The sequence below is a fragment of the Pelodiscus sinensis genome, chromosome 2, assembly GCF_052426305.1.
Source record: "Pelodiscus sinensis isolate ZL-2025 chromosome 2, ASM5242630v1, whole genome shotgun sequence".
In the NCBI taxonomy this organism is placed as follows: domain Eukaryota; kingdom Metazoa; phylum Chordata; order Testudines; family Trionychidae; genus Pelodiscus; species Pelodiscus sinensis.
In genome coordinates this window covers 120,592,508-120,612,951 of record NC_143053.1, presented here as the reverse complement: position 1 = coordinate 120,612,951, position 20,444 = coordinate 120,592,508, and the positions used below count along the sequence as shown (strand labels likewise).

Here is a 20,444-nt window from a genome sequence, read left to right as displayed (position 1 = left end):
TAGGCCCTACTACATTTTGAAAGGCATCTCTGTCCTCTAACGGGCAACAGACTAAAGTTCTTTTCATTTTTACCCCCTCAAATCTCTCCCTTCCCTTCCCCCCCCCCCCCCCCCCCTGTTGTGCATGCCTGCTTTTTTAAAGGTATGAAGATTTTTGGGAGACGTGTGTATAGTTAGTTACAAAGGTGATGCCAAAAAAGGAAGGGGGTTATTAAAAGCTACAACCCTTATTTCTACCCTTTGTTTAATGTTAGAAGAGGAACTCTTAAAGTTTAATTCTTAACATTTGGGGGGGGGGGTTAGAGGAAAAAAATTCTGTGGTGTCTGAAAAATCTATACTAAGCACATCATGCTTACACTATGTGAATGTATTACACAAAAATGCACAACTGGACACAACAGGAAGAGCATTCTGATTGGTTAATAGCTCAGATTAGTTAATTAAATCAGAGTGTTTTAATACGTGGTGCAACGAGCTACAAGAGATGCATCAAAGAGCTACTTGCAGCTCATGAGTATCAGTCTGAATAGCACTGGTCTAATAGGTGGCTTGCTGGGAGGATGCACCATTCCCTGCCTCATGACCAAGGCTGCCAGCACTGGGAGGCAAAGAGGCCAGTTGTTCCATGGCCTGGCAATTTAAAAGGGCCAGAGGTTCTGGGCTGCTGCTGCAGTAGCAGCCAGAGCCCCAGTCTCCTTAAATGACTGCCAGAGCCTCACATGGCATAGCCCAAGCAGTGCTGAGGGCTGGTGTGTGTGTGTGGGGGGGCTAGATCCAAGCAGTGGTGAAGGCTGCCATGCTCCATCTCCTTCCTTCTGAAGCCCTACCCCTTCCGGGGTCCTGGACTCGAGGTGCCCTGCAAAATCTGTCACCAGCCCTGCTTATGATGCAAAGGAGTTACTGCTGGTTTTTCCCTACTTGCTTTCAGAGATGTAGTGGAGGCGTGTGAAATTATTCATGTTATGGATTTGGTTCATGGCAAAGATCACATGGCTTAAAAAAATCTGTTGTAGATCTAGATGCTGATGACACTGACTGGACTAGAATTCTATTTTAAGCAGATTGCGACCAATCAGTGTCACTAAACATGCTAGGGAGTAACTGACTGGAGGGGGAATCCAAAAAAGGCCAGTTTAGGACCCAAAGTGGGAAGTACAAGAGCCTACAAAGGGACAGAACTAGAAAAATAAACTGCTACAGTCCTAGGTCTGGACTTCCAAGCGTGAGAGAGTATCAAAGGTAAAGTAGATAATAAATAGGGCATGAAAAGGCAAACTTCTCCCATCTTAAGTAACCCTTCAAATTAAGTTTTGCATAAAACTAACAGACTGTTTTACTAATCTTTATTTTCTGGGTGTATGTCTGCACTAGAACAGAGCTACTCAACTTTGGAAGCCCAGGGACCACAGTGATACCCACAGCACATACCGAGGGCCACAACTTAAGTGTAGTTGCATGTATATGCAAATAGCTTCTTTCATGCTGACTGGCATGAATACAAAGATTAAGGGATAGCTCAGTGGTTTGAGCATTGGCCTGCTAAACCCAGGGTTGTGAGTTCAATCCTTGCAGAGGCCATTTACGGATTTGGGGCAAAAAATTGTCAGGGATGGTACTTGATCCAGTCAGTGTGGATCAAGCTTTTCTTTAATTTTAGTGTGCTCTGGCAAGTAAATATCCAGCTTATTTATTTGTGTAGGAAAAGGCTAATTGAAATACCACAGCCCTAGTTGAGTTGGAGGAAAAGTTCAAGGCCATGAAGATTGGGCACACATCCTTTCTTAGTTTCACAGTTTTAAGGAGCAGTGAGAGTTTGGGTAGGGAGAAATATACAATTAAATTAAGTGATAGACCTTTTGTGTGTGTCCTTTTTATAGTGCCTTTGTTTCTCTGAAAGGCTCTTGTGCCTTTTGAAGATGTTGCATTGTGTGGAGAATTTGCTTAACTGCCAGAGGAGCATAACAGAGGGTCAGGTTTTTTCCTCCACATACAGTAGCTGTGTGAAAAGATCAGTATGAACAGCTGAGGTTGGGCACTATTAAAAGCTATTATATGCCACCTACCATTTCAGATATTTGAAATTCAGACCAGTGTTTACACTGATAATTAATCAGAGGGAGGAGGGATCTAATATGCAAAGTAGATGCTACCATTCCAGAGAGTGGGGGAAGAGAATGGCAGCTTTCCTAGCTAGAGCACAGACCTGAAGGTGAGAGTATCATCATATTAGTTTTTAGGCATTTTCATAAAAGGTTTTAGAACATTGCTCTATCAGCAGCTTTTGGCTCAGGTGTGGGGAAAATACAATCTGGATATAGTGGTGATATGGGAGATTTCATTTTAATACAGAAAAATAGCAAAAAAGGCCTAATTCTGGAAATGGATAAAAGACGCAGTAAGTTGGATAGGACTTTCCCTGAACCTCTTTTCTGTATCTTCTCAAGCAAATGGCAAATTCTGCCATTCCATAGGGAGGTTGTGGAATCTCCATCCTTGAACACATTTAAGAGGAGGTTAGACAAACACCTGTCAGGGTGATCTAGATGGTGCTTGGCAGAGCCAAGGTTATTTTCAACTAGCTGAGAAAAGAAAAGATAAAGATAAGGCAAACAAGAATCAAATAGACCTCCATCAGACTGCTTGTTGCTTGCTCTTTTCCTGTTTGTGTTCTGACAGAAAGCATTCTATTAGCCCTATTAAGCATCTCCTGGTACAAGGACACCCCCCATTTTCTTAAAAGTAGTCATCTTAGCATGTAGGAAACATATCCCAAATGGCAGGTGTCTAGGATCATTGAGACAGTGAAAGCATTCTTGCCATTTTAAAATTGCATGACTTTAGGCTGTAGTATTTTTAAACCATTCATTGGGCTTTTTTTTCTTCTCCCTTCTCATTGCAGTAACATTCGTTGTTTCAAGATTGACCAACCCTCAGCTGGTGATGCTTCAGGGGCCCCAGCAGTGTGGAGTCACGGTTATACTGAAGCTTCCGGAGTTAAGAACAAGTGAGTCCTGGTTTGGAGTCAGCGCAGAGGTGCTCTGTTGCTGGAATACTTCTGTATTTTTAAAAAAGAAACCCTACAAAGAGACTCTTTTCTGGGGAGAGAGTTAGTTGGGACATTCATTTCACAAAAGCAAAGGCCATGGCATGACTTATATCTGTAAACTAGGCCCCTGCCTGGGTCTCATATTTCTTCTTTGTGAAAGAAGTTGCTAAGATACAAGTGTAACTGATGCATTTTGTCTGTGTAAGACTCCGGTATTTCCAAAGGACCCAAGTGCTTAAATGCATCTCTGCTCTTTGAAAAGCCTCTTTATCTTTTGTTGAACCATGTGTCCCAAGCAAATTAGAGATGCTGCTGGAAGAGGAGTGTCCTCAACTATGCATAGTCCTTCACTAGTGACTGGTCCTTTTTTAATTACTAAAGCAGCCATTGACAAATAACTAAGGAGCCTGAGACATTATCTGCTTGTTTGCCATTGGTTATATGACATGTCTCACTTTAATTGTCCTTGAATAATTTCTACACTTTTTTTTTTTTTTTTTTTTTTTTTTTTTTTTACACTTTACAGTTTTGGTTTTCAAACATGCAAGTGCCAGCAAGCTTGTACTCTGTGCTACATTTAATGTAGCAAACTAAAATGATTATTGCAGAGTAACTATGATAACTTTAAGGGACCAGAGGGGGAAAAGACATAGTTCCGAGGAGAACTATGGAGAAGCTTGCTTTATGGATTTTTATTTTAAGTTTGTGGGTAAACCTAAGACTAAACTATGCGGTAGCTTTCTCAGGGTTGTTTTTTTCCTACTTGTTTTTTAAAATTCACAAAATAAAGGCTACCCTTCACATTCCAGAAAAGTTGAAAAAACATTAGGGTTTCTGTTTAAACTTTGTTGGTCTCTTTAGTGTGAAATTTAGCAGAAGCATAAATGCTGTTTATGATGATCACCACCAGTATCTGAAGTGAATTTCATAACTCATGAAAAGTTTTGTGATGTGTATTATAATCTGATCTGCCTTCAGGCTGCACATCCTGCTCAGAACTGTGAGAAATGAAATGAGGAGTGTTAAAATGATGCTATTGTACCCATGCCTGCTTATTATTTCCGGTTTTTCTCTTTTTCCTTAGATTGTGTGTGGCAGCTCTTTCAGCCAATAATTTCTGTGACAACAGGGAGGCACTGTATGGAGTCTTTGATGGTGATCGCAATGTGGAAGTGCCCTACCTCCTGCAATGTACAATGAGTGACATCTTGGCAGAAGAGCTGCAGAAGACGAAGAGTGAAGAGGAATACATGATCAACACTTTCATCGTTATGCAGAGGTTAACCCCGCATCTCTAATTTTTGTCCTCTTTCTCCATATGCCAATCAGTCAGGATACTTGTTTCCATCCCAGAGCTCTGTTTTTGTGCTGTTTTTGTAAATGATTTTGTTAGCTAGTTACTGCATGTTCTTAACTACCTGTCTTGGGAATTGTGATGTGATGTTGCACACGTCCTAAAATGTTCAAGACCAAAGGGTGGATAGTGTTAGTCTCTTTTCTGAAATGTGCTTAATTTCTTTAAAAGTCTCACTGTTGAGAATTGCTGATATTTAAGGCAGCAGTGTGCCTTTTGTGTCCCGAGACTGATCATTTTGAAATCCTCCTCTCCTACAACTTTCAAAGCCTAACGTATTTCAACTTGTGCCTCTGCACCAGTTCTGATGATCATAAACATCGGAACTATTGGCGAAGAGATGCATTCTAACTGTTTAATTGCCTAGTTTTGACCCTAAAATAGGACTCTTTGAGCCAGGCATAAAGAGATGGCATTATAAATAAGAGGTAGAAAGTGTTTTTGGTGGTCTGAAAACCAGGGCATGTTGAGGACAAGAAACAGTGCCTTGGATAATAGAGTGGAATGAAGAAAAGGATCAGTTAAAAGAGGGAAGGAACAGGTTGGAAAAGCAAAGGCAAAGACACGCTAATAGCCTTGACTATATGGTTTCACAGACTAAAGAACTGTGTTAACATGAACTGGGTCCCTTCTAGTTTGGGCTAGGAAGGTCTACACAGGGAAGTTGCAAAGCAACACTTCAGTGCATGCTATGCCCCATGTAGTCTCCACTCTAGAGCCATGGATTTCCTATGTCTGCAAGTTTGTATACACCACACTTTGTAAGTTGCTTCCAGAAAAGATCCAATTCCTATATCCATAAATAGGAGCAATAAGATCAAATTGTGTACAGAAACAGCAGGGAATGTGCCCTTTCCTTCTGTGATATTGCAGCTCTCCATTTTTATCATTGCTTGGGTTGTTGCCTCACTTTGACAGGTGTCAGAAGTGAATCCTGTACTATGATTAGAATCCTAGGTGTTAGACAGGACAAGTACCTAATAGGAGGTTTTGTTCATCCCGTTAGTATAATTTAAAGGAAATGTAGTCTTTTTGCAAAAAGAGATTTCTTTACATGTATCTCAAATACTAGTCTAATAAACGTTTCGTATAACCCAGCAATAGTATTGGTTCTAGTTGGATGTATCCATTTATTGAGGATTAGTACAATTAGTACAAACTTTTGTTTCTCAAGCATTCTTGAGGTTAAAAAAAAGCTAATCGATCTCAGACCTTGGAAAACTGAATAGGGATATTGTCACCACAGGGTTTTTTATATCAAAGTTCTGACCTTTGTTAAAACAGAAAAGTTAAGATAGCTAGGAACATTCTGTAGTCTAGGCCACTTACTGCCAAAAAAGTTAAATAGGGTTTGAAACCCATGCAGAGGTGGAAAAATTGTTAAACAGAATCAGTAATTAAATTGCAAAATGCCATACTTGTTTTAAGGAGTAATACAATACTTTGTATTGTTGAGATGCAGGTTTACCCAAGGCCTTCTAAAATGAAGTTCAAATGGGCCTGATAAAATATTCCTTTTGGTGTGCCAGTAGGGTTGTGATTTAGTGATCACAAATCCAATTATAATTGGAAAGTGGTGGTTTTGATTTTTAGGGTGATAACTAGAAGTGTTCTAGTTTGTTCAGGTTAGATAATTTACAGTGGAGCTTTAGCTGTCTGGAAAGTACAGAAAAGCAATGGTTAAGTACTTAAAACTGAGCGGCAGTAAGCAGTAAAGCATTGATTCCAGCTCTTTAAAAATACTTGAGTTTTGGAAACTAAAGCTTCTGGTTCATAAGTGATGATCTTCTTAGATTGTACCGCTAGTCTTTCAATAGCTTTCTAATCTTAATTTTCCTAACCTTGTTAAAGGTTCGGTTTAGGGGAGGGGGGGCGGAAGGTAAAATACTCTGTCTGGTAATATGATAAGAGAGCAATGACACTGACATTGTGAGAGTTTCTTTTAATTTAGAATAGATCTGATTGAATTGTAGGTCTCCTTTCTTGTAACGTGCTTGTACATAACTTCCTCTCTACTTTTGGTATAAACGTCACAATCTGAAGTCTTGTTCTTGCCCAGTGAGTCTTGAGAGTCTGCGTCCTGTGATTTGGGATTGCTTAACAGTGGTCCTCTAGTCCTTTCTGTACTCTGACCTCATAATGCAACTTTTCCAGTTAATCAGCAAGCATTGTTTTGTTTACATTGCAGGAAACTTGGAACTGCTGGACAAAAACTTGGAGGCTCTGCTGTCCTTTGCCATATAAAACATGATCCCATGGACCCAGGTGGATGCTTCACATTAACTTCAGCAAATGTGGGGAAGTGCCAAACCGTTCTCTGTAGGAATGGAAAACCTTTGCCTTTGTCCAGGTCTTATGTGATGAGTTGTGAAGAAGAGCTAAAGAGGATTAAACAGCACAAGGCCATTATCACAGAGGTAAGAGAACTGTTGTGTTGGTGAGGGCAATGTTACAGCTGCGACTTCCTCTCGAGGCAATTCTGAGCAACATGCCTAACATATTTCCTTACTATAGAAATAATAAATTGTAGTGTAAAGAAGGTGAGCAGCTGTGCTGGTATTTCATCTTCCCCTTCCAGTACATTTTGTGTCACAGGGTCCAGTTGCTGTTGCTCTGTGGAGATACTCTGCCACAAGGGTATTCAACTGAGCATGTGGGTCTTAAACAGGAGAAGATGAGGAAACTAACCATCTACCTGGACGAGGAATTGCTGGAGTAAGAATGAAGAGCCAATCCACACTGTGTAGGGTGGGAAGTGCACAGAGAGGACACATGAAGTGTCATGTCTTTTCTTTCATTGTGTTTCTGTGCTGCTTCCTGTTCTCCAACCACCTTGGGAGCTGACAGACATAAAAATGAGCTAGTTGTCTGCCAGAATGTGTTACATGGGCTATGGAACCCTATGGCAGACAGCTCGGTAGTAGAGAGACTGCAGCTTCTGCACTGGAAGTCCATTCTGTGGATTTTGGGTGACCACAGGTTGGAGGTAGTGAGCTGCTGAAAGGGTGGAGAACCAGTCTCCTCCTCTGGAACATACCGTCCAAGCGGGCAAGTACCTTACACAGAACATACGTCTGGGGGACTGATTGCAAGCAGAAGAAGAGAGAAACCCATCTTTTTTGGTGGTGTTTTGGCCTGCTACACTCCTACGTAAGGATTTGATGTTCAGCCTACTGCTGTACATGTATAGGTCTATTAATCCTGCCAAGTAAAGGGTGATGGGTAATGAGACTCTAAAATGTGACATGTTTGAAGGGAGCCACTCTGTCACGTACTATAGACAATCAGGGAGCTATCAGGATGTTCTTTGGTAAAGGAGAAGTGAATTTCTGCTTTAAATCTTAAAATGACTCACCAATTACACACACTTTGATGGCTTATCAATTCTGTCAGGCTTATTTATAATACTGAACCCTGTCAGGCCAACTAGATTTTTCTGTTTTGAGTAATTGTAAAGCGCTACCTTTTCCTAGTTTCCAATTACTTTTCTTTTGGTTATTTGTTCTGTAGTAGCCATTGCTGGCATCAGTTGGGCCACATGAATGGAAATCATTGCCTTTGCAGTTCTCTGAATTAGCAGGGCTCAGTTATCCCAGACGAGGCTGGCAGATAACCAAAGACAACACTTTAGATGCTTGCTCTCCTTATCCTGCCAGCTCAGATTCTAACCACTCTAGAATCTAGGGATTTGAAGGTACATGGGATTTGTTTCTTAAATACACATTTTTAATGGTGTTTTCTCTCTTGGCTATTACTCCTCTTCCCCTTGGGAAATGTTGTAGCTAAGAGGAAGTGTAGTAAATAATTGGGGCATGTAAAACATTTCACTACAGCTCAGCTGACTGAAAAACAGACTTGCATTCTTCTATATTTGACTCGCATGCTTCATTTAAAGAATATTTTTTAATTGTACTTTTTTTAAAGGGCTGAGTTGAAAGAAGCAATGAACTTATAGCTGCAGGAGAGAAGCCATAGCCATGATCCCATAGCCATTGTTCAATATGGATGGGGGCTGGACCATACACCAGAGAAAATAGCTTAAGTGGGGGTAGATGTGACTGGCTAATCAGCTTGGGTCCACTAGCCAGAGCAGTACCCTCCACACATGTGTACAGTGTGTACCATTGTCAGGGATGCAAGATGTGGAGGGGGGTAACAACTGATTTGCTGTGGGCCCCAAAGTGAATTTGTTTTCAAACCCATGTGTGCTACTCAGGTTTGGTCCCACAGCTGCACTTGGTGTGGAGGGACCCTGGAGCAAATCTGAATGGTGGGGCTATCCCAGAAGCTGGGTTGGAGCGGGGAGCCACGCTCATCCATGTGGGTGCAGGAGCCATGCTGCTGCAGTGGATTGTGGTTGTGCATACCAGGAGAAAGTTTCCAGGGGGGCCTCACGTTAAAGTATTAAGCTTTTTATTTGTCCCGTTCTGCTCCATTGTGAACCATGATGATGTCAAATAGCCTCTTAGGCACTTAAGGTTAAGGTGGATACCATAGGGAGGTTGTGGAATCTCCATCCTGGAACACATTTAAGAGGAGGCTAGACAGACACCTGTCAGGGTGATCTAGATGGTGCTTGGCCCTGCTATGAGGGCAGGGGACTGGACTTGATGATCTCTTGAGGTCCTTCCAGTTCTAGTGTTCTGTGGTTCTTTGTGACACCATAACTGTGCCAGCTGGTGTAAAGTCATTGAGACAGCTAGTGTAGTGAGCTAAACATGAGCCATGAACTTGTGTCCTAATCCCAGTGCTTGCATGTTAGAGAGTGTAGCCTTTTGCAAGACACTTCATAGTGTCTGAGGCCGGAATGGATCACTGTGATCAAATTCGGTCCGCCTGTATAACTCAGACCATAGAACTTCCCGAACACAATTCCTATTTAGAAAAACATCAAATCGCAATTTAAAACTTGTCAGTGATGGAGAATCTACCACAAACATTGATAACTTGTTCCAGTGGTTGGTTACCCCTCACTACATCTGATTTCCAGTCTGAATCTGTCTAGCTCAGCTTTCAGCCATTGGATTGTGCTATATCTTTCTCTGCTAGATTGAAGAGTCTCTGCTAGACACTGTTGTTAAATATTTGTTCCCCATCCAGATACTTGCAGATGATGAAGTTACCGCTCAGCTTTCTCTTAAAATTAAGTACATTGATGTCTTTGAATCTGTCTTGAAGAAGGCATGTTTTCTAATCCTTGAATCGTATGCATGGCTCTTTTTGAACCCTCTCCAGTTTATCAGTATCCTCCTAAAATTGTGGATACACATAAATATATTCTAGCAATGGTCACACTTGTGCCAAATATTAGAGGCAAAATTATCCTCTGCTTCTCCTTGAAAGTGCTGTGGTTCTTGATCCCAGAATTGCATCAGTTACTTTGGCCACAGCTTAACATTGGGAGCTCATGGTTAATGGATTATTTTACAATGACCCCCAAACTTCTTTCAGAGTCATTGCTTTCCAGGCTACAGTCTCCCACCATGTATGTGTAGCCTACACTCTTTATGCTTAGATGTAATAATCTAATTTGAGCTGTATTAAAGTGCAAATTATTTGCTTAAATCCAGTTAGTCAACCCTCTCTGTATCAATTACTTGTCTTCATTATTTACCATTTCCCCCAATTTTGTCATCTGCAAAATTTATCAGTAATTTTGTTTTCTTCCAGGTAATTGATTAAAAATATTCAATAGTAATTGATTAAAAATATTCAATAGCATAATGCGAAGAACTGACCCCATCGTACACACGCTGATGATTCCCTGCTTTGTTATATTTTGAGACCAATCATCTAGCCAGCTATCCATTTAATGTGCCATATTAATTTTATATAGTTCTTGTTTTTTAATCAAAATGTCATGTCAAAGACGTCACAGGAGTTTAAGGATATTACGTCAACACTATCTTGGCATTTCATTTAAAAAAAAAATCAAGTTAGTTTGATAGGATTTATTTTCCATGAACTCATCTTGATTTGCATTATTTTTGTTATTGTCTTTTAATTCTTCATTAAGTGTCCCATAATCACCCACTCCATTGTTTTGCCCAAAATTCATGTCAGGCTGAATTCATTTTGAAAATTGGCACGTTACAAGCTTTCTTCCAGTCATCTGGAACTTACCCCGTATCCCAAAATGTATGGAAAATCAACATTAACAATCCACTGAACCAGATATTAAACTTCTTGGATGCAAGTTATCTGGAGCTGCTGATTTAAAAATGCCTAGCTTCATTAGCTTCTGTTCAACTTTCTCCAGATATACTACTAAAATGGAAAAAGTGTGTCACCAGATGAGACTACGTCTGCCCCGTCACTATTCTGGCTCTTTAGCTATAAAATTGGTGGGATGTTTAGCTGCCACTCAGGGTGAAGATGGATATTTCTAAAATGCTTTCAAGATGTAAGCACTAGGCATTTTTGTCTTTGTATATTCTGAACTTCATATCTTCTTTTTAACATTTCAGGATGGCAAAGTAAATGGGGTGACCGATTCCACAAGAATCTTGGGATACACCTTCCTTCACCCAAGCGTTGTGCCCCGCCCTCACGTCCAGTCCATTACCTTGACTCCACAAGATGAGTTCTTCATTCTGGGTAGCAAGGGATTGTGGGACAGCCTGTCCACTGAGGAGGCGGTGGAAGCCGTCAGAAATGTGCCTGAACCACTGGCAGCTGCAAAGAAGCTTTGCACTTTGGCCCAGAGCTATGGCTACAATGACAGCATCAGTGCTGTGGTGGTTCAGCTCAATGTGACTGAGGACAGCTTTTGCTGCTGTGAGCTTAATGGAGTCCCACCTCCCAGCCCGGGCATCTTTCCCCAGTCAGTCAATGTAGTCATTAAAGACAGACCTACAGATGCTTTGGGAATGCCATCTTCCAGCAGCGGGATGGCCTCTGAGATCAGCAGCGAGATCTCCACTTCTGAAATGAGCAGCGAGGTGGGGTCCACAGCCTCTGATGAGCCCCCTCAAGTAGCCCTGAATGAGAACAGCCCAGCCTACCCCAATGAGCAGCGCTGCATGCTTCACCCAGTCTGCCTGGCCAATTCTTTCCAAAGGCAGTTATCCAGCGCTACCTTCTCCAGTGCTTTTTCTGACAATGGCCTTGACAGTGATGACGAGGAGCCGATCGAGGGTGTCTTCACCAACGGCAGCCGGGTAGAAGTGGAGGTGGACATCCACTGTAGCCGAGCGAAGGAGAAACAGCTGCTCCACGTCCCTGTGGAAGCCAGCGATGAAGGCATCGTCATTAGTGCAAATGAGGATGAAACTGGCCTTTCCAGGAAAGCAGATTACTCAGCCACTGGTACAATTGGGCGGCGACGGGGCAATGGGTCTGTGGCTCCTCAGGAAAGGAGCCATAACTTGATTGAAGTAGCGGCCGATGCACCTCTCAGAAAAACGGGGGGCTACTTTGCAGCCCCAGCCCAACCAGATCCAGATGACCAATTCATCATCCCGCCAGAGCTTGAAGAAGAGGTAAAGGAGATTATGAAACAACACCAGGAACAACAACAACAACAACAACAGCAGCAGCAGCAACAGCAGCAGCAGCAGCGGCAGTATCAGATGGATCAACTGCCAGACTATTATGATACACCATTATGACCCAGTCTGAATACTGTTCAGAAATAAACTAACGAACAAGAAGACACGAGTGCAGGACCCACAGAGGGCACACATTACAGCAGGGGTTTTACTACATTTTGTTTTCCTGACCCTGCCACTACAGATAACTGCAGCTTCTCTTTCTGTTTGTTAGTTTTAATATCCACTGACACTTGTTCTAGAGAGGATTTACCAATAAGATTTAAACTAGTTAACTTTTCCCTTAACATATCAAGTGTAAAAAAACAAAAGGTTTAATATATTGCAGAGACACATTGATGATGTAATTTTTTTTAAAGGGGTCATTTTTTGTTTGTTTGGAAAGCAGGGCAGTATGCCAGTGCTAAATGATTAAGTAATATTGTAATACTGTATTTCTTTGAGAAAGAAAAAGGCTTTTTTGGTCTTGAAAATGATAGACATTTGTAGAATATGGAGACTAACTCCTAGGAGTTGCTTTACTCTTTCAGATGACTTAAAGTCACTGAGATTCACTAATTTTCTCTGAGAGAACAGTTGTTTGGGGAATTACTGTAAATAGATCTGTGTTGTATAGTGATGCTTAAAATGTTTTGTAGTCTTGGCATAAGGACACAACCTGAACCGACTTCTGTTTTCTTGACTTCTTGGGCCATGGTTGTCATATTGAGTGGCTGTCCAAGTTACCCACAAATTTAGGTGGCTCTTAAACCATAGAAAACAGCCTGTTTTTCTTCTGGTCTCTGTTTGTTTTCCTCTTCCTTTTACAGACACATTTTATTTGTGTTCCTTATTGCTGCCACAACCAGCATGATTGTATAGAGCTCATTTACTGTAGATCATTTACATACCAAGAGTTATATTAAAGCAGAATGCACAAATGAACATGTCATAACTTTTGTTATAATAAAAACAAAATTTACAAATAGCGAGAGACTGCTTTTTTATGTCTGAGCTGCTGGATGTGTGTATTTTCTGAACAAAAGCTCTTGAAGTTCTTTGGGTTCATCTGGGTAATGTACGCTGTTTAAAATAGTGCTGTTTAAATTGGTGTCTGAAACTGGAGAATTTTACAAAATGTAGGAAAAAGCTATAAAAATAGATTACCCAATACTTTCACAGTCAAATCATATATCTTACAAAGGACCTCAAATTCTTTCCGGTAAATATTGCATTTAATGTTACTGGCTTTTTTTCTTTCAGTAGCACTAATCCATTGTCAGCTCTTCCTCCCAAACGCTGTTGATGAGATTGGAAGATTCGGGACCATATATGGCCTGACTTCAGACCCTACCACCCTCCTTCAGAAGGATGGAGAAGTTGAGAGAAATGGAGGTTAGAAATGGTAAAGAAAAGGGGTTGGTTGGGGTGCAGAAGAAGAAGGGGAGAGAACTGTGAATAATTTAGAATTTGAGTTGAATGGTAATTGGGCCTTTTGTAACAAGGAAAAAAAATTCTGCTTTAGTTGAGAAGTGATGACACCCACTTCTCAGACTCGCTTTCATTTGAATGCTGCAGATACTTGATATCTTGATGGATGAATCAGTGTTTAATAACAGCTGATGTACCTCCCTGCGGCTCTGTTGAGTCAACATCTTATAACAGGAACATAATATGGGTCAGGCTCCTTGGTCTGTTCCAGGGACTGATGGCGGAAAAGAGAGATTTCCTTTCATACAGATTTTTGACTAGTTTTCCCTCTGAGGATTAAGAGATGGAGAATTAGGGGGGCAAATACACAAGTACTGATTTTCAGTTTGGCAAACACCGATTCACACTACCTGTCTAGTGTAGTCTAATGCAGAAGGTTCTAACACTCATTTGGAGTAATTACTTATTTCCCATTAGTATCATTAATGAGATCAGCAGGAAAATGGACAGCTATGGAAGTGTGTTAATTTACTGCAGAATCAGCTACACATTGGGAGCACAAATCACTGTTGTTCTAAAAGAGCTATAAAATACAGTATTAAAATAGAGCCCAGATTGACAGCTTTTAGGCAGGTAACGCTTTTGGATACTCTTTGATAAATGGTTCTGAAATATGAAAATGCACTGGTAATGATTCACTTTGCTCAGAATAATCATACTTAATGCTCTTGACACAAACTTAAATTTTTCAGATATTGCCTGAGCCTATACAAGGGCCTGGACAAGTGTACATAAGTTAGAGCTTCCTAAGTAATTGTTAAACTTGGCTGGACCCCAAGGAATAGGAATATTCTCAAGTGCAGAGTCCATTGTTAACAGCACAATAATATTAATTACTGCTCTGTCAGTGAGCAGGGCTAGCTTGAATTGTTCTAATATTTCTGTTCAGTGTAAAATGCTTCTGTGAACTAACGTTAGAGACAGCATATAGGTAAGTGAAATTTCCTTTTCTATTAATAGCTTCAGTTGATACATAGGCAGTGTGTGCAGATAAGAGGGACAAAATGGGGGATTCTTTCTTATGAGCCTGTCTGACCCTAACCTCAGTAATCCCCCTACTCCTCTGTGTCTGATCTTCTTTGGGTTTCATACAGAATGTTCTCTTTCAGAAAGGATGAGCCATTTCTTGCAGAAAATGGTTAGCCTTTTCTTTTTATGTTCATACCTGGTAACGTAAAGACAGTCAACATTTTTAGACCCCCAAATCTTTGTCCTCTACCCTACTACCTATTTTGTTAAGATGAGTGACTGTAAGGTCACTGTACTAGGGGCTTCTGTAGTCGTATAATGCCAGGATTTGGCTCAAGCTGTATTTTGGATTTCTTTGCTCTTGTGAGAGAGGGTTTTGTTTGTGCACTTGCTGATGCTGTCCTGACAAGCCTGAGATGCCAGGCACTGAATGGACAGACCATAGAGACTGAAGTCTTCACTCATCTTTCCGGTGGTCCCTCCAAAACAAAGATTCTCAACCTTTCTTTCTGAGCCCCACCCGCACATGCTATAAAACTCCCTGCTCCAGCTGTGCCTCAACAACTGGTTTTCTGCATATAAAAGCCACGACTGGCAGTAGGGGATAGCAAACCAGGCAATGATCTGGGGCCCCAAGCCACAGGGGCCCCTGCAAAGTTACATTGCTCAGGCTTTAGCTCCAGGTGTCAGGACTCAGGGCCCTGGACTTCATTCCAATGTGATGGGGGCTTTGGCTTTCTTCCTTGGGCTCTTGCACATCTAACATTGGCTTGGCTTGGCAGACCCCCTGAAACCTGCTTGCTGCCCTCCTGGGGGATGTTGGACCCATGGCTGAGAACCACTGCTGCCAGAGCATGCTGAAATAGGCAAGGTGGCGTGTGGCATTAAGTCAGCCTCTTTCAAAAGCTCTTTTAAATAAAGAAGGATTCTTCCAGTGAAGAACTGGGCTATATTGGGAGGTCTGAGTTCAGTTCCTACCTCTGCCACAGACTTCTTGGGTGACTTGGGGAAGTCACTTCTGTGCCTAAATTCTCCAAGCTGGCTAGACACCATGATGCCATAGTGATGATCACCCTAGAAAAGCCAAAATTAGGGAGGGTGGGCTTTGGGTTTGAATATCCAATTAATAAAAATCAGCAAGAAAGAAGATAAATTGTCATTGAATAATGAAACAGAGGGAAGGAGGTGCTTGGAGACAGACAAAAAATGTTAATTTTAATGCGTCCTTAGAAACATGCAGGAGGAGAAATTGGAGACAGGCAGAGGTGCCTAATTGAAAATAGGGGAAAGGCTGCTGGTGGTGAATGTAGTCTTCATTGTTTTGCAGAAAATTACCTTTAATATAAAACGAGTGTGAGAAGAATAACTTCATTTGTTTACAGTATACATTCAAACCTTTTTTGGAATTTAGAAAAATATTATTTCGTCTTGCCTGCTGACAAACTGCTCTTAATGCATTTTCTTGTGGATGATGAATCATAGGAATTTTGCTAGTGTGTTTCAAGCGTGACTCTTTAAATCACATCATCTTTTCATTTCTAAGTAATGAAGTGATTTTCTTATCTCTTTAGATGATTTATTGCTTTCAGAATGAGCCAACGGTATCTGTGTAGATTCAGTCTCTTGCTCCTAAAACTAATTACTTTACCCCGTTGAAGTGGCACAGGAATAGCAATGCTTAAAAGGACAACAGTTTCAGTGATCTTAATGTGATCTTTTCCTCTTTTTGCTTAGAGATTATACGCACTCACTTGCAAGCACAATTACTGCACCAATGGACAGACAGCTAACTATTCAGCTTGTATGTGTGAGTATAGTAATTCTACACTACTCCAGAGTGCTGCACACTAACTATCCATGTATCCCCGCTGCTGTGCGCGAAAGGTCCCCTACTGTTCACTGACCTACTTTTGTTTCAAACCATAGTAGGTCACAGTGAATTAAGGAATTTTTAGTGCACAGCAGGCTAGTGATTTAGACCCCAGATTTTCACACATTAATGTTTCACCCTGACAAGCCTTTGATTCAGCTACACCAGAAAGCTGTGAAGTCTGAAACTGTTTTAGCTTGAGAGTCATTTAGTCTCTGGTAATTTTTCATGCTAAAAGTAATTTAGTGCTCATTTTTACCAGTCAGAGAAATACGATTCTGGTGTGTGGCTGACTTCTCAAATCTTTTAATGCATTCAGAGTGCAGTTTTTGTCATACATGCATACATCCTAAATAAAAATTAAGGGCCCAGTGGGGAACACCGCCAGATTGATCCATCCCCCTGCCATTGTAGGTTTAGAATGTCCAAGTTGGATCTGTTTTTATAGCATTTGGTAACAAGACAGTTGATGAGTGGGGGGTGGTTTAAACATAGGCCAGAGTTTTCTCTCCCAGATTACATACTAGCTCTGTGTCTATAAAATTTCCCACAATGGTACTGCAAATAGGTTCAGGTCTACAAGAGAAAGCTGTAAGAGCGTGGCTGTATTTGGTCAGTCTATTTCAGCAATGCCTTTGAATGGGCTGATGCAAATAGGGGATTAATGGTATAAAAGAGGATTTCTCAATTAGTGGCTTGCAACCAGTAAACTAGATTCAAGAGGTTTTACCTCGCCACCTCAGGGGGTGAAGGGAAAGCTCTGAAATTCTGCAATAACTAGGACTTAGAGGGAACAATGGGAAGAAAGAGGAAGTTTGAACCTCCACGTACCCTGGGCCTTCCTTGCTCTGCTGTATCTCCAGTCCTGAGACAGCTCTTCTGCTCCTCTTCTCGTGCTTATGCCTGTTACTGACTTGTCCTCCTCCCTTCCCCCATTGGTATCTCGCTTTTAGACCTCTTGTGTCTGCAGATTCTGCTGCTCCTGACTTATGCTTAGAGTTCTTTTCCAGACTACTTTGTATTGCTTATCAAAACCCTAGTAAAAATGGAAAAATGTTTAAAGTGCAGTTCTACTCAGAAAACTGGCTCTTTGCTTTAAAAAAAAAAAAAAAAAAAAAAAAGTGTGAGTTTGTGCCCTGTAAGCTGGGTGCTGGGCAGCTGCCCGGGGGAGATTCAGATGCTGATTGGCAGAGCACCCACAACAGACCACAGCTGGCAGCATGTTTCTGTTGGTGGTGCACAAAGGTATGTGCCTTGGCGCGCGCAACCTAATTTATTCTGCACATGGATAGAAAAACTGAGAGGGAACATTGGTGAGGTTCCATGTTTCTTATGAGTCTTTGAGTTAAATGTGTCACTTTGCAGTGCAACTACAAAAAGTTGGTTTCTTTACTTGCCAGCCCTGAAAACTACCTGGGATATAGAAATCCAGCTGGCCTCTTTTCTCCTTTAACATTGCCAGTGATTATAGTTCTGTCAGCCTTCAGTTACACCTTGTTTTCAGGAAGGCTGCACCAGTGTAACTGGAACTTAAGAAACAGTTAGGGTGTTATTTCATAATATGAACTAGCCAATCTCCCCGTCCCCTAGCTATGTTGATTCCTGCAGGGCTAAACAGGAGTGTAAGGAGATAAATATTGTTATAAGATGGGTGAAACCTTGTTACAGGTTGAATTTAAACCTCACTGAAGTGGACAGGTGTGAACTCATCCTTCACTTAACAGAACTGCAAGCATAAGCTTTCACCAGTTACAAAAGGGGTGTATATGAGCTCACCGGGGAGGTTTTGGCTGAGTGTCTGTTTGGGGTAAGAAGGTGTGCATGTATACGGAGAGAGATCTAAAGCAGATGAGGAGAGACAAGAGGGTGTGGCAAGAAAGTCAAGCAGGAGCCTAAGCATAATATGACCCTGGAAAAAGCTAGACAAAGCTTTTGAGTCTGGTGTTGGCTAAAGAGGCTTGGGTGGGGTAAGAAGCAGCTGCTTTTATTCTTGGTTCATTCTGTGCAGTACTTGGTGCATTCCTTCTGAATAAACAAGATTGCATCAAAATAAATATCAGACGGCATCAAGTGCTACTCCCACATGGAACGTCCCTGAAGCCCTGGGTTTTGACAAGCCACTCAAAAAGGATCAACAACATTTTTAACACTGAAGTGAGCAGTATGGACTTGGAGTACAGACAGGAAGTTTCTACTTTTGAGTACAACTATCCCTTGTTTACATTCCAGAGACAAATCATACATACGTGTTTTAGAGAAAATTAGGACACCTTGATTGTGAAAGAAAGCTAGTTGTATTGGTGTGCTGAAGTATTCAAATCAGTGACTTGTGAATAAAATGCTTTTTCATTGTAACCACTACCAAGGAAGAAGACGCCAGCATTACAGCAAGTTTGCCAGGCAAACATTTATACTTTCATGCTGAAAAATATACTGACTATATGGATTGTACAGCACTGTGGTAATTTAACTAAAAATTCGGTAATGATGGAGTAGACCACCTAGAAACTGGGGTGTCTTCCTCCAGGAAAATAAATATATTAAATCAGACTCTTGCATTCCAAATGAAAGAGTATGTGACTCTTCATGAGCCTTTGAGACAAAGCAAAGACCCATTTCAGTCTCTTGAGCTATGTGGTACTTGATTCTTCAGGCTGTCTTCTGAAGCACCTTCCTTCATCTAGGGACACTACTCCAAAGTCACTAAGCATGGCCTCCATAGGGATACACATCTTGAAGAACCTCAGTTACTGTGCAACCCTTCTTCTAGGCTGAGTTAATAGCAGCAGGGTCCGGGTTCAGGACCTAGGGCTCCCCTCCCAACAACGTAATGCAACACTGGCTCAAGCCCCCACCCAGTGACCTGGGAAATCTTACACACACCCCTGGGCGCCTCAGAGGCAATTCTTCCCCTCTCACAAGCACAGAGTCTCGGTATAGCAGCAAATCTTTAATACCATGAGGTAACTGACATCAGCATTCAATTGGGAAAAACACCACAACTAGGATTCATAGACCAAACCATGAGCAAAGACCCACCCCCAGCCAAGAATCACCCAAAGTCCCCAAGAATCCAACAACCCAAGGTCTACACTGGCATGACCTTGCACAAGAACTCTTTTGTGGAAAAGTTCTTGTGCAAAAACTCTTCCAGAAGAGAGCGTCTACACTGGCATGTGCCTTTGCTCAAGAGATGTGCTTTTGTGCAAGAGCATCTGTGCCAGTGTAGACGCTCTCTTGCGCAAGAAAGTTTTGATGGCCATTTTAACCATAGGGCTTTCTTGCGCAAGAAGGCTTATTCCTGAGCGGGAGCATCAGAGTTCTTGCACAAGAAACCCTGATTTCATACATTAGGATGTCAGTGTAATTGCACAAGATCGCACCAATGTAGACACGAACCAAGAGTTTCTTGAGTCCAGCAGCCCAAAAATCTCCTGAAGTCCGACACCTCAAAAGTCTCTGTCCCAGGTCAACGCCACCCCAGGGTTCAAAAGCTTACCTGCAGGGTTTTTACCTCCCAACCTGGGTAGAACGGAGGAGGCAGGGATTGATACACCTTGTGGTAGGCCGATGGCCCCACCTCTCTGCAGGGTTCTGCTGCTGCCTTTAATACGAGTCACTCCGCCACACTCCACCTGCTGTCCTGTGAGCTGCTCCAGCTGTCCCACAAACTGCCCTGCTCCACCTCTGTCTCGTTCCACTCCACCGGCTGGCCGCCTGCCGGACATTCCCACCAGCTGCTCTGCAATCCGCCTGCTGCTGCTCCCACCGGCAGCTCTAGAAGCCACCTGCCGCCATGCCTACTGGCTGCCCGCTGGTTTTTCCCACCAGCTGCTCTGCTGGGTTGTCCCCGCAAACTGCTTTGTTAGCAGCTCAGCAATTTAGCTTCAGGATCCCCACAGCACTCAGCGATTTCAGCTCTTTAGCAAGTTCAGCTCATAGAGGAGCCTCAGTGCTAATGCACCATTGGCCAAAAGTAAAGTCAGCTCAGCAGCCTGAAACTAGACTCCTAATGGAATCCAAATTAGCTCTGATATTCCACAGTGGAGCGAGGAGGGGGTGCAATTGGTGTTTCAGGTCCTCAGACGGGGACCCACCACCAGTTACAAATACTTGTCCCCAGCCTCTCACTTCACTGGGTTTGGAATCCATGCCCCTTGTCTAGCAAGTGCTACTTAGTTGAT

The 20,444-nt window shown here is 42.0% G+C and overlaps 1 protein-coding gene across 1 annotated transcript in view; it reads left to right on the top strand.

The window, feature by feature from the left end:
* The window catches only part of PHLPP1 (PH domain and leucine rich repeat protein phosphatase 1), a 244,809-nt gene extending 231,891 nt beyond the window's left edge, over positions 1–12,918 (top strand). The window contains exons 14-17 of the mRNA XM_014573530.4: positions 2,901–3,005; positions 4,132–4,326; positions 6,590–6,818; positions 10,869–12,918. Of these exons, the coding sequence (XP_014429016.4) occupies positions 2,901–3,005; positions 4,132–4,326; positions 6,590–6,818; positions 10,869–12,011 (1,672 nt within the window). The 3' untranslated portion in view covers positions 12,012–12,918. The remainder of the gene's footprint in view (positions 1–2,900; positions 3,006–4,131; positions 4,327–6,589; positions 6,819–10,868) is intronic.
* The last annotated feature ends 7,526 nt before the right edge of the window (positions 12,919–20,444 follow it).